Source organism: Canis lupus, chromosome 6, assembly GCF_003254725.2.
Source record: "Canis lupus dingo isolate Sandy chromosome 6, ASM325472v2, whole genome shotgun sequence".
Lineage (NCBI taxonomy): Eukaryota > Metazoa > Chordata > Mammalia > Carnivora > Canidae > Canis > Canis lupus.
In genome coordinates, this window is record NC_064248.1 from 59,393,211 (window position 1) to 59,408,100 (window position 14,890).

General features: G+C 35.4%; 1 protein-coding gene across 2 annotated transcripts in view; it reads right to left on the reverse strand.

Moving 5' to 3' along the window:
* Positions 1–14,890, reverse strand: part of PKN2 (protein kinase N2) — a 130,142-nt gene that overhangs the window by 20,535 nt on the left and 94,717 nt on the right. Inside the window, exons 9-10 of one of the 2 annotated variants that reach the window (XM_025417744.3) lie at positions 985–1,128; positions 613–688 (exon numbers count right to left, since the gene is read on the reverse strand). In XM_025417744.3, coding sequence (XP_025273529.3) covers positions 613–688; positions 985–1,128 — 220 coding nt within the window. The remainder of the gene's footprint in view (positions 1–612; positions 689–984; positions 1,129–14,890) is intronic. The other variant, XM_025417745.3, reaches the window with a different exon arrangement.

Here is a 14,890-nt window from a genome sequence, read left to right on the forward strand (position 1 = left end):
TAGGCACTGTTACTTTTTTTAAGTCTAACAATGATATGCGGCTAAAGTTTAAGAAATAATTCTCTTAAAAAAAAAAAAAGAATGGGGCACCTAGGTGGTTCAATAGGTTGAGCATCTGCTTTCAGCTTGGGTCATGATCTCCGGGGTCCTGGGATCAAGCCCCACATGGGGCATCCTGCTCAGTGGGGACTCTGCTTCTTCCTCTCCCTTTGCCTCTCCCCTACCTCATGCACTCTCACATGCTCTGTCTCAAATAAAGAAATAAAATCTTAAAAAAAAAAAGTTAGAGATACTAACTTTAATACTTATGGATTAACCAGTATATGGATTAACCAGTATAACCAGTATACACGTCTGCTTCATGTAATCTGAGGTATATATGGATGGGATATAGATAAAATCAGCCATGAGCTGTTGTTGAGGCTAAGTGATGGTACATGGTACTAATCTCTCTACTTTTGGGTATGTTTGAAATGTTCCTTAATAAAAAAAGTTAGAAACGAATAAATAAAAGGAAAACAAAAAAACAAAGATGGGTATCACTTTTAAATGCAGATTTCCTATGTATAAGAATACACTAAAAGACACTGTATTTGATTCCTTAGTAACTACCTTGTTGTTTTGAAAAAATTTTCTTTTGTCTTTGGAGTTTGGGTCTTCTTTCAATAACTGGATTAAAAAAGGTAACCTGCAGGGAAGAAAATTCAATTTGACATGAGTATAGCTTTGGATTTATGGTTCATGAAATTTGGAAACTTAAGATATAGATATAATTTAAGCCCAACTTCTCATTTTCTAGGTGAGAAAACAGACCTATAGAGGATAAATGATTTGTCTTAAGGTAATACCTATGCAGTAGTGGAACTGGGCCAAGAATTCAAGTTGGCTGTTGTTCAGCCTAATACTCTTTCCATTCTACATCATGCTGCCTACATATATAATTTCAATTATAGTAATGTATATTTAATAAAATACATTTATTACCTCTGCAAATAAAGTACCCTGTGGTTCCAAATAGAGACACATGCCATGCCGTTGGTTGTCTAAAAAATCTTCTAACCTCAGAAATTTTACAGCACACAGAGATCGCCAATCACGCCAATAAACTGAAATTTCCAGTTCACGTGACTAGGATAATTAAAAAAAAAAAAATAAAGAAAACAGAAGACATCATTGGACACACACTTGAATAAAAGATCACAAAAAATATAAAATACAAATACAATAAACAAAGATAACACACACAAAAGTCACACTATTTTAAAGAGTGCTTTGTAATGTTTCTCTACTATATATTAATAAACTTATATATTTTAACTCTAAGGAAGAAATTTACATTCCAACAGTCTCCAGCTAAGATATTCCTTTTTTATAAAGTATACACAACTAGGAACAACCAATACAGATATATGACCACAGAAACTCTTCTCAATGCCATAGCTTCAGTCTTTCAGATTTTCCTTTTCCTCTTGGTATCATTACTCTGCTACTAGTGAAAGACCTCAGTGCTCTCTTCAAAGAATACATTTCAAAACTGTCTTATTTCCTTGTCCCAACTTGAGTCAGAGAAGGTCTGCAGATAGTATTTATTCTGTAATTACAGTGTGCCACACACTGTGCTAAGCACTTTAAAAATATTAGGTCCTTTAATCTTCAAAAGAGTACCACCAGATAACAGGACTAGTGATAGCAGGGGCCTGTGCAGGTGAGAAAGGAAAATTCAGACTAAGTTTTGTTTAAAAAAAAAAAAAAAAAAAAAAAAAAAAAAAAAAAAAAAGATGTCCACTTACTATAACCCCTCCACCCCGCAAAAGGTAGCAAATTGGCAACAACCTGAAAATCCAGAAACTAGAGACAAGTATATAATACCATACCCATATGAGAGATACTGTGTAACCATTAAAAATAATGTTTAGGTGGAAAAACATACAGTTTTATCAATTAGAACACAGTTTATAAACTGGGTGGGGGGTCAAGCCATAAACTGACCTCTACGTATATGTTATAATTTACATACATTTTAATTAGAGAGCACTAGACCTCTCCATTACTTTTTTTTCAGGATTTCACAGACCATCCACAAGAAGAGCTAAACATTCCCCCCTCTTAGGCTCAACAAAGTAATGAGTTACTTCTTTTATATAAGAACTTCCAATTTAGGAACTTATGCCTATTATATGGTATACCCAATAACAAATCTTTTTACTTTAAATAATAAAATGAATTGATGCAAATAAACACACACACACACACAAAACACTTATAAAAAACAGAACATGAAAAAAAATGAGTCAAGACACACTGGACTAGAAGGTCTCTTAACTAATCAGAAAAAGCTATCTGTGGCAGTATGTGAACCCAGGGCTGCCCACCTCCTTCATTTCTTCTCTCTGAAATAGAATTACTGTGGGAGAGAATATTTGTCACAAAAGTATAAGTAGAGTATAATTCTTTAAAGATCAGCAAATGGCATCTATTCAAATTAAAGGTTTAAGTATTTTGGGAATTTATTGTAGGAAATAAACCAGAAGAATAACTGAATCAGGGACTGGTAATTTACACTGTTTCAGACTAGAGGAGAGGTATATTTTCTCTTGTTTATTCTAGTGTCAGGAAGGAAGACCTGTGATAGCTTAGGCAGACAGACGCAAGGGGTATAGACACTGGGGATGGAATTAGTATTTGTTAGAAGTTCTTATACTTTAGGCACTGCCAACACTTAACACAAAGTTAAGATTGTATCTTTTTCTGGCTGAGAAGTCACTTCATGTGTTTTTATTCTAGCAACTCCAATAAAACATATCAATTCATTCCTGTTTCTGCTTTTACTTCATTCAATGTTTTAAACTGAAGGGTGTTAGAAAAGAGCTAACATTTGAGATGGAAGGCTAGCTTTCCTGGCGTTCTACACTGAGGTTTTAGGTATAAAGCTCTTTACTTTTTGTAACTTTGTACTGTTCCTTGTGAATAGGACTCTCTACAAATTAAGGGGGGGGAGGGTGACTGACCTGTAGTAGACAAGTTTTTTTTATGTCAATACTTCTAACATTGTTTCACAGAAGCCTAAACCTAATTCAATCCCTAACATCAGTGTGATTTGGATAGGTAAAGCAGGAATAGAGCTCCTCAAAAGGAAAATACTTTTTATATAAAGAGATGTCACTAATGTTTATTGAATTTAAACTCTAAGTGTAACTGCCTATTGCTGGCAACTTTCCAGATGAAGCAGGCCAGTTCTATAAAGGACATCCTTCTAGGTAATGTCAAACTCTAAGAGAAACAAAATTCTAGATGGAGTAAAATCATAACCAAAATAGCTAAGCTATTTTGTTCCAGCTTGTGCTTCACTTGGTCTTACTATGAATTTGAACCTAGGATCAAAGAGAAAACTCTGTGGTAGATCTAAGGCACCTGTTTGATCTGTCTGAAGTCTCTATAAGGCCTGAAAGTAAACAGAAAAAGACAACGGGGGGATGCCTGGGTGGCTCAGCAGTTGAGCTTCTGCCTTTGGCTCAAGAGAGTGATCCAGGGTCCAGAATCAATTCCCATATTGGGCTCCCGGTGAGGAGCCTGCTTCTCCCTCTGCCTACGTCTCTGCATCTCTCTGTGGGTCTCTCATGAATAAATAAATAAAACCTTTAAAGACACTGAATTAGCCCTATAAGTAGGAGAGAGAAGAGAACAACTTAAAAAATGTGCTGCATTAAAAAAAAACCTGGCACAGATCTAACATAAAAAGTGAAGCACAAAGAATGCTGACGTTCCCAAACTGTGAGGAACTCTTGGGGCAATGGAGGATATTTTAACTTTACAAAGGAAACACAGTGACATCTGTGGGACACTCTAAGAAATACTAGCTCATGGTTAAGTTCAGTTTCAACATCAGAATGTACTGCTTTCCTTTTGATGACATCTTAACTTTGCTAAACTGGATTTTCCATAATAGATTTTTCCACATAAAACAAATCAATGTGTAAGAGGACACAAGGGTGCCTTGTTCAATCTGATCCCATGCTTTGCGAAACTATAGTATACAACAGGCAGACCAGTAAATAACTGGTCACATAAAAATAAAATGTTTTCTCTCAGTTTTTTTCACTCAAAAAGTACTAATTTTTTAGGACATAAATACTAAATATATTTTTTAAAGTAACTACTTTTTATATGAATCATGACATATTTAAAGTGTATATCATGATTTTTTAAAAATATGATATTTTGATATATGTATACACTATGAAGATTCCTCCCAATGGGAGATAGTGAATACATCTATCACTTCAATATTTTATACCTGAGAACATTTCAAGTTCTATTCTCAGTAAATTTCATGTATACAAGGTTATTAACTATAGTTACCATGTTATAAACTGGATGCTCATACCTTATTCATTTTATAAATAAAAGTGTACTTTTTTACCAACCTCTCCATATTTTCCTCACCCTCTAGTTCCTGGCAACCACCTCTCCACCTCATTTCTGGGTGTTTGACTTTTTTTTTTTAGGATTCCACATATAAGTGATACCATCCAAATATTTTTATCTTTGGCTTATTTCACTTAGCATAATGTCCTCAAGGTCATTCATGTTGTTGCAAATAGCAAGATTTCCTCTTTCTCATGGTTGACTAATGTTCCATATATATCTCACATCACATCTTCTTTATCAATTCATCTGTTGACAGACCGGCTGTTTCCATAACTTGGCCATTGTGAATAATACTGCAATGAACATGGAAGTGCAGGTAGCTCTTTGATATTGTTTTAATTTCTTTTGAATATACACTAGGGAGTGGGGTTGATGAATCATATGGTAGTTCTATTTTTATTTTTTTGAGAAACCTCCATGCTATTTCTCATAATGGCTGCATCAATTTACATTCCCATCAATGGTGCACAAAGGCTTCTTTTTCTCCACATCCTTGTCTACAATTATCTCGTCTTCTTGATGACAACCATTCTAACAGGTGTGAAGCTATAGCTCACAGTGGTTTTGACTTGCATTTCCTTGATTAGTGATGTTGAGTACTTTTTCATGTACCTGTTGACTATGTGAATGTCTTCTTTAGAAAAATGCCTACTCAGTTTCTGTCCATTTTTTAATCAGATTATTTTTTGGCTATTGAGTTATAGGAGCTTTTTTAGATATTTTGATTGTTAACCCCTTATCAATGATTTGCAAATACTTTCTCCCATTCTGTAGGGTGCTTTTTCATTTTGTTCATGTTTCCTTTGCTGCACAGAAGCTTTTCAGTTAGTAAGTACTTGTTAACAAATGGAATTGTTGGACATTTCTTTTGGCCTGGTCACACATCATTAAAAAAAATAACAAATCAAAACTAGAACACTGAGGATGCTGTGAATTGAGAAAGTCTGGGAACCTCTAAGAGAAGAAAATGAAAGCTATGCTTCATTGCTGAAAAGAAAAACAAAGGGGCAAAAAGCAAAGCATGGAAAATTAAAGAGCCAAGGAAAGTAAGACTTTGTAAATGTACAATATGGCAGATATCACATTAATTCGTCTATTAATTGGCCTTCCATGGGCTTCTGAAGACCACACAGGCTTGAGAAAGACTAGTTAGGGTCCCAGCAGCAAAGAAACTGCAGACTCAAGAAAGTAAATTTTATTTATTTATCAAAAGATCTTCTTTGAGAGAGAAAGCGTGTGTGCTCACAAGTCATGCAAGTGGGAGAAGGGGCAGTGGAAGAGGGAGAAGCAGATTTGATACCAGGACTGAGCCACCCAGGCACCCCAAAGAGTTTGAATTTCAAAAATTGGCTATTTATGGAGGTTTGATTAAGGTTAAGGAACCAATAAGGATGAGAAGCAAATGACATCTAGCAACAGTAGAAATCCATTACTACCCCTGGCCTTAATGGGCAAGAGGCAATAATTACCAATGAGAACTGCACTTTGGAAAAGGGACTATACAATAGGAGCTGTGGCCATAGTTGAATGAATGCTGTGAAAATAGGCCAGGAAAGAGGGAAACAAACACCTTGACTTCCCTCTCCTCCTGGTCTCATACTTCCTAACAATGTCTTGCATTGTAAGTCAGAGCCTAGTGGTTCAAGTTCACAGCTGTCAGCCTCCAGGGAAAAGCACAGCATAGGGAAGGGAGCCACTGAAATCCACTAGGGGCAAACAGGAAACAACTGCATCAGGAAACGGTATATCTCTTTTGAGTTCAGGAGTCCAATAAGGGTGATTTTCCAGCTGGACCAAATGTGACAAAAAGAGGGAAAATTTTAGATCTTTGAGGAGGATGGGAAATACAGAGAGGAGAGTTGGAGACTGAGATAATAAAGAATATGCGGTTGTGATCTTTGTTTGAAAAGTCTGCCTCCTACAGATGTGCATAAATGCTCTCTTCATAAGGAAAAAGGGAAGTAAACAATTATGATACAAGCTAGTACTTTAACAGTTTTACATATAAACTGTTTCCTATTTATATTAATTCATATTGTATAAAAAATTCCAAAACTCTATTATTCCAAACCTATTATAAATTTTTCCTGCCTGTGTTTTTAAATACATCGTTTCTACATCTAGTACTGTATTTTATCCCCCAGCCAAAACCTATATTGTCATATGATATTTCAAACTGCTCTTTCCCTTGTACCAGTCCAAATTTTCTTTTCATCAGGACCAAATTCAACATCCATCTCTCTCACAAAGGCGATCTTGACTGAACCTAGTTCGTATGTCTTTCCCTTGAGTTTTTAGATAGTATAACTTTTTATTTATCTTTCTACGGATTTGTGTTCTCAAATCTCAGGATTCATGTTTGTCATCATTTCTGGAAAATCCTAGGTCTTTATTGCTTCAGACATGACCACTGCCCCATTTTCTCCACTCCCTCATCTTGGAACTTCACTTAGTCATTTTCATCCTATTCTTTATGTCTCTTAGCCTCTCTTTCATGGTTTTCATCTCTGTCTTTCACTAGGGCAACTTCTGTAACTTGATCTTCCACACTACTAACTCTTCTGTTATTTAACCTATCCACTTAGTTTTCAATTACAAATGTTGTATTTCTGATTTTTGTTAAATTTATTAGTATTATTTTTAACCATTTTATTTATTTATTCATGAGAGACACAGAGAGAGAGGCAGAGACATAGGCAGAAGGAGCAGATGACTCCTTGAGGGGAGCCCAATGCGGCACTTGATCCCAGGACCCCAGAATCACACCCTGAGCCGAAGGCAGACGCTCAACCACTGAGCCACCTACGCATCCCTGTATTTCTGATTTTCTGTTAAGTTTTATTTCATTCTGCTTCCCATCAAGCTTCAACAATTTACCAATGGCAATCATGTTTCATTACCACCATTACCCCAATTATTTTGAAGCACATCTCAGATGTCTACTATATTTCATTTTATTTTTAAAAAAACTTTACCTAGATTGTCACTCACTCTTTTCTCAGGTTTCCAAATTCCTCTATTACTTATTTAAATAATTTAAACATTTATTTTATATTCTACAAGAAATAATCCCATTATCTATTGATGCTTACTGATGGTGGTTGTATCCTCATGTATTTTAAAATTTTTGATGCATGCTCATGTTAGGCATAATTCTCTAAGCTTCTGAAACACAACTTAATAGTTCATTATTTTGTCTTACACTGTTTTTTTTTTTTTTAATCTACCAAACCATAGGGAACTTTAATGGAAAGAACATTTCTCACTGTTTTGTATTTCTCACAATGCTAAATATAGGCCTTTGAGCATTACTTTAAAGATCAGAAAGGTAGAAAAACACTAAAATACCTATACTGTGCTATAGGAGAGTAACAGGTAAGACATTAGGAAATAAGTCAGACTCAGTTGTATGGGGGAGGTTGGGAATAGGTAAGAAAGAAGATATTTTCAAATTGTGTATGCCACCGCCCTTCAGATTCTAATGTGTGTCATTTTGGGAATCTATTTGGGAATCACTGTACCAACAAGAGTGTCACCCGGGGATGCTGAAGTGTGTGTGGGTGGGTGGGGTGGGAATTGAAAAAACCCTGCTTTTTAGTTTTAAAGATATTTTTGTAGAAGTTATTCTCATTCATTCTGTTAATACTCAATGAATACCTATAGTAAGTACTGTGATAACGATACAAAGAGAAGCAATGTATGGTCCTGTTCTCAAATTTTTCATAGTTTTGTTGGGGAAATGTAAATGTAAATAAATACTGGCAACAGAGAGGCATATACAATTGGCACAATGACACAAAAGGAAGAACTGACCAATTTTTCCTAAGGGAAAGGTAGTAGGAAAATCAGAAAAGATAAGAATTGCTCGAATTGGGTTTTCAGATACAAATTACAAAATTAAAGGGGGAGAGAATACAGTAGTCAAAGGGGAAAGAATGTGCAAAGTTAAGCATGCATAAAGTATATTGTAGGGGCAGGAAATAGTTTCATCTAGCTAAAGCCTAGAATAGAAATAGGCATACTTTGGGAAATAAAGATGAGAAGATGGGCAGACAGGTCACAAAGGGCTTTGTATGACTTGCAAAGGTATTTGGTCTTTAACTTAGAAATTATATGCTGCCACTAAGGGATTTAAAATATAGAGGAGTAGAGGTCAGACCAAATCAGGCTATATAGTAGTTAAAAATAAGGCCTCTAGAACCAAGATTGCTTGGTTCTGCACAGTGACTTTCTGTAGAACAAATAGGTTGAAATCTTAGCTCTACATCACTTACTAGTTTTGTGATCCTGGACTAATTACTTACCCTTTTGAGCCTTGGTATGCTCATCTGTAAAATATGTACAATGTCATAAAACACCCAGGGCTGTATGAAAATTAAGAGTTAATACACACTCAGCACATAGTATTTAGTAAATGTCAGCTTTTATTATTATTACTACTACTATTATTATTACATATGTGATATGTGATTAAGAAAATTTATACTGGAAACAGAGACGTGTTAGCCTATTAAAAAGAACATACTCGTTTCAGGTAAGACTTGGCTTTAGTGTCAGATGCCTCTGTGATTCCCAGAATCACTACTTTCTAGCTGTGTGAGCAAAAAAAGTTATTTAACTTTTGGACCTTCAGTAATCCCCAAAACAGTGATAATAATTATACACATAAGATTACTGTGAGGATTAAATGACACTATGTAATGTGTGTTGTTTAGGACCTATTACAGCAGAAGTTTCAGTATAATGTATAATAGGGAGAAAAAGAGCAGATTGTGAGCACAAATTACTACACTTCAAAAATCTTGACTATAAAAGAGAGGTCTATCAACAGAGCTATGAAGAAGTAAACCAAATTTTTAATGGGAGGAATGTGAACAGACACAGTAAGAATCAGAGGTGAGAAGAAAGGAGGAGGTAAAAAAAAAAAAAATATATATATATATATGTAGGTGACAGTTGCAGTAACTGATGGAACAGGATTTAGGAGATGAGAAAGAATGGAAACTGGAGAACAAATTGAATTCTTCCTTACAGGATAGAGAGAAACCTCTTTTTCTGAAACTAGTGAGGAAGATACAGAAATATTTGCAGGTGATGGAGGAATTTGAGGAAGCTGCATTCTAATGATCTTAAGTCTTATCTATAAAACAGAAGGAAAGGTGTCTAAGGTGGGATAGAAGACTTGAAAAGATAGGTCAAAGAAAAGCTTCTGGTAATGGGATTAAGATATGAAATGCAGGACAACTTTTACAAGCCCAGATGAGATTAGAAATGAAAATTTACAGTAATGGGTATGATTAATATTTCAGCAGCAGGGATCCCTGGGTGGCGCAGCGGTTTGGCGCCTGCCTTTGGCCCAGGGCGCGATCCTGGAGACCCCGGATCGAATCCCACATCGGGCTCCCGGTGCATGGAGCCTGCTTCTCCCTCTGCCTGTGTCTCTGCCTCTCTCTCTCTCTCTGTGACTATCATAAATAAATAAAAATTAAAAAAAAAATATTTCAGCAGCATTCAGTAGATTAGAGTAGAAAAGACAGATGGTAGGACTGATTTGCTGTTGAGGCTTTCTGCAACAGGTGTGATATAAAAAGACTGAAGGATGCTTGATGTGAGGGCATCAGTAAAGAAATGGTTCAGGGTGACACCAGTTTTAGGGTACACAGAAAAAATGTAATTTGTAAGGCGCTGATTGCCCCTTCTTTAGCCCCTTCCTGAAGAATCAAGGAAATGGATATATTTGATCAAATATCTAGTTCTGTGGTAATAAGGAAGAGAACCAGAGGAGTAACAAATAATTACATGAGCTATCATTTACTGCATAACCATTAATATAGGTAGTTTATGTAACTATCTCATTTAGGGAAATAAAAGATTTGGTGAAAGTCTGTCATATCAAACTTAAGATTTCAGAACAGTTCACTGCTAAAATGACAAGGAGTAAAGGTATACTGTAGCAGAGATATTCAAACAACTCTGAAAATGATCTTATGCTAAGAGAGTTATTTACATATATAGCCCCCCATCCCACCCCAATCCCCTAGAATAATGTTGAAGCGAAGAATTAAAGTCCTTAAAGAATACTGGAAACTGGTGATCAAGAGATGATAGAGATGGGGGGGAGGGAAGCAGATGATAATGTAATATAGTTCATCGTCGCAGAGGTCATAGCCTCAGAAGGTACTATGATGTGTCATTTGACAGAACTAGGAGGCAGTAAAAAGGTAAGAATGGTAAATATTATCAAAAAAAATTTTTAATTAAGTAGGCTCTACACCCAACATGGGGCTCTGACGACCCTGACATCAAGAGATGCATGCACTACTGACTGAGCCATTCAGAGCCCCTGTAGTTACACTATAAGTTAAAAAACAGGATCTCAGATTAAACGGTATGGTCAATGTCAGACAGCTCAAACACAGAAGTTAAAATGTCTTTGTATTCCTATTCTATGGGCTCCCCTAGGAAGACTGAGGGAATTCAGGGAAAATGAGAAATTGATAGCTACTTGCATTTAAAATAAACATTAAAAAGGACCAAGTTTTATCAGAAAATATAAAAAGGGGAAGTCGAGGGGAGTGACTCTTGTTGTTGGGGTTGTGAGTTGGAGCCCCACGTTGGGCATAGAGATTACTTAATTAAAAAAATTAAAAATAAAAAAAGAATCCTGGGTTATTATTAAAAGGGAAACACACCCATAAATACAGAGAACAAACAGATGGTTGCCAGAGGGATGGCGGTGGACTGTGGGAATGGGCAAGATGGGTTACCGGGAGTAGTAGATATAGGGTTACAGTCATTGGTATTATAATAGCTTTGTATGGTGACAAAGTAGTTGAATTTGTGGTGAGCAGAGCATTAACGAACAGATTTGCTGTGTTACCACATCGTACACCTGAAAATAATGTAATACCGTATCAACTACACATCAGTAAAAATTAAAAAAAGAATCCTGGATTATATTTTAGGCTAGTTATTTAATCCTTAGCCATACTCCTTATTAATTTATAAAATGAGAGGGCTGAATTACATCAGCAATTTTCAAAGCTTTGTTTTTCTTAAGTGGCAAATTCCAAATGATATCTTAGCTAGGATACCAAAACAAACAAAGTCTCTGTGTTGCCCCCTAAGACAATTCTACAGAGCCCTGACCTCCCACGAACATAATCTGGGTTTTCTTAGATTATTCGAGGTCTAGATCATTTTCAGAATATCTCATAACTCCAAAAAGACCTATGAATCTTTGTATCTTGAAAAGGATAGAAATAGTATAAATAACTTAGTTCCAGAATCCTGTAGAAAAGAAACTTGACATTTGAGGCAAAATGCTAGGCATGAACACGTCAGACAGTTGAAAATAACATTTTCTATAAATATTTCAATAAACATTTTCCATAAATAAATATTCTATAAATATAATGGATAAAGTAAAAGGGTAAAAGTCACATGAAAAAGTGAAATGTACTGTGCAAACACAAGTAGTTATCATGATAAGGAATGTAGTCTCTGCCAAACAGAAGTTTATAATCATATTAAGGACAAGTAACATGCCTATCAGGAACCTGGAAGGTCTAGCTGGCCTCAAGGATGAAAAGCTTTACTTGCTCATGCACTGTTTTCAAACTTTGAAAGGGAAGACGAACCCAAAGTGGGAAGACTGTCTAAAGTCATGGAAAAAAAAACAATTTTAGGTGAAGATCACTACTGCAAGTAGAGAGGAACCAATCAACAAACAGTCTTTCTAGTTTTTGAAGCTTGTAGTGTGGGTTATTTTAAATTATTTTCTCTCTTTCAAGTTTTCATCTTCTTCTATTGTTTCCTTCTCTGCATGACTGTTATCTATCTCATTCAAATTACCTTAAAGGAAAGAGCATCCATTTTGAAGAGTATTGAGGTCTAGCACCAGCTCTGAAATTTATTAAAATGTAACTACTCTGGTACTCCGTTTCCCTAACTATAAAATGATGGTAACTTACTTTTGAGTTCTTTTTTATTAATTTTATATGTATATATGTGTTACTTTTAAGTTCTATTTTAAATATAAAACTCTACAAAACATAATAATGTGTCTACAAGAGAAATCTTCTATCTAGTTGTTTTCCCTCTAACCATAATTGAGTTTGTTTTTTTTTTTTAAGATTTATTTTAGAGAGAAAGCAGGTGCACACATAAGCAAGGGGAGGGGCAGGGAGAGAGAATCTTGAGCAGATTCCCCACTGAGCGCAAAGCTCAATCCCACAACCCTGAGATCACAACCTGGGCTGAAAACAGGGGTTTGGATGCTTAACTGACTGAATCACCCAAGTGTCCCTCTTTGAGTTTCATTTTGATCATATCACTCATCAAAAATCCTATAATTACTTTAAATAGGCTCTGAAGTGAAAGAAAATGACATTCAGCCAATTAATTCCCCATTACCTACCATGCTCTTCTATTATACTTAAATTCATAGCCACCCACACATCAAAGCCTTGGGCTAAAAAAGAATTAATGCCATCAAGTGGTTAGAAATGTGCCAGGCAACAAAAGGGATTTTATATACACTACCTCAGTTTTTCTAAAAATTCTGCAAAGATTACAGTTGACCCTTGAACAATGGAAGGGTTTTAAAGCACCAAACCTTGTGCAGTCAAAATCTGATTATTCTGACTCCCAATATGTTACTAATAGTCTACTGTTGACTGGAAACTGAGAACGTATTTTGTATGTATTATACACTATCTTCTTATAATAAAGTAAGCTAGAGAAAAAAATGTTATTAAAAAAATCATAAGAGAAAATAGATTTATAGCACTTTACTGTACAATATCCATGTATTAAGTGGGCCTGAGTAATTCAAACAGGTGTTGTTCAAGGATTAACTATAGGTCTTATCCCCATTTCAGAGATGGTGAAACAAATGTGTAGTAGTAAGGTTATGTAACTTGTCTACTATCAAAAGCTAGTAAGTAGCAGATAGACAATGAACTCAACTTGCCTGGCTTCAAAGCCAATGTCATAATCTATTACATTATAAGTGAATGGAAACTGAAAGAAACATTTTATGGTGATAAATATTTATATGTATTCACACAGTTTAGAAAGAAGTCACAAATATAACCAAGACATGAAAACTATATCTATCTATACTAACAACCTCAACTGTTATTTCCCTCTTCAGTGGGCTTGACTGAATTATATTGGTTGTTGTTTGTTTGTTTGTTTGTTTATTTATTTATTTATTTATTTATTTATGATAGGCACAGAGAAAGAGAGAGAAAGAGAGAGGCAGAGACACAGGCAGAGGGAGACGCAGACTCCATGCCGGGAGCCCGACGCGGGACACGATCACAGGACTCCAGGATCGTGCCCTGGGCCAAAGGCAGGCATGAAACCGCTGAGCTACCCAGGGATCCCCTATATTGGTCTATTTAAACAGCTAATTTGTAGCATGTAACAATGCTGGTTCTTTTACCCTGAAAGAGAAAATATCAAAGTCGAAAAAAAATCTTAGATGTATAACATTTTTTCTGATATAAAAATTCCTTGAAAATCTTTTTTTATAAGTTGCTCACTCAATTTTATTGAGAGAGAACTTACTAATTTCCATAGCAGCTCATTTCATTTTTTTAACATATTATCCTTTGTAATGAAAAAAAATCAGCCATCCATTGACTTTTGGTTTGTTCTCCACAGACACAAAGTATATAGTTAATCTAAGGATGCAACATGTACAACAACTTGTCACTTGCTACTTCTCCAAGAATTTGGCAAACATTGCTGCTTGATCAATATAACCTCTGAAAACCAAGTCCCATCCTGTAAACCTTAACAGTGAGGTCTAGGAAGTCACTACCGATCAATTAGAATAAACACACAAATTGAAATCTCATTGTTCTCACTACCCTAACTTTATCCTCACATTCCTCCTTCTAACTTTAAAGACAATTGTCAAATCTTTGTTAAATTTCTTCCTTAACAGACTTTTAAAAATCCCATTTTTCTTCAATTGTTTGATATGTAACAGGGTTTTCATCATCTCACCATTCCTGCAATTATTCACTGGATAAGCTTTTATAATGCTTATCTAAGGTATGATCTGTTTCAACTCAAGGTTTTTCATTTCTCTTTGGCAAACCTTTCTCCTCCTACCCTTGGGATACTGCTTAAGATCTGTTGTTAGATCTTTGTTTTCTTCCTTTACAAACTCTTTCATTATATGTTAGTCTTTTATTGGCTTCTATAGTACATGGTACTTCTAGCAGATCATGTACCACAGATAAATCAAATGATGTCAACTCCGCTATTAAAAGCCCTTCAATTGTCTCTCAATTCTTAACTTATAAAGATCCTAGTGATTTGGCATGTAACTACATCTACTTTACTCTACATTGATCTTGTCTCCCAGTTTTTATTCTTAAAACATATCAGGTTCTCTCCCACCTCAGTGGTTGTATATTTTGTCTCTTCTGCTGGGAACACTCTC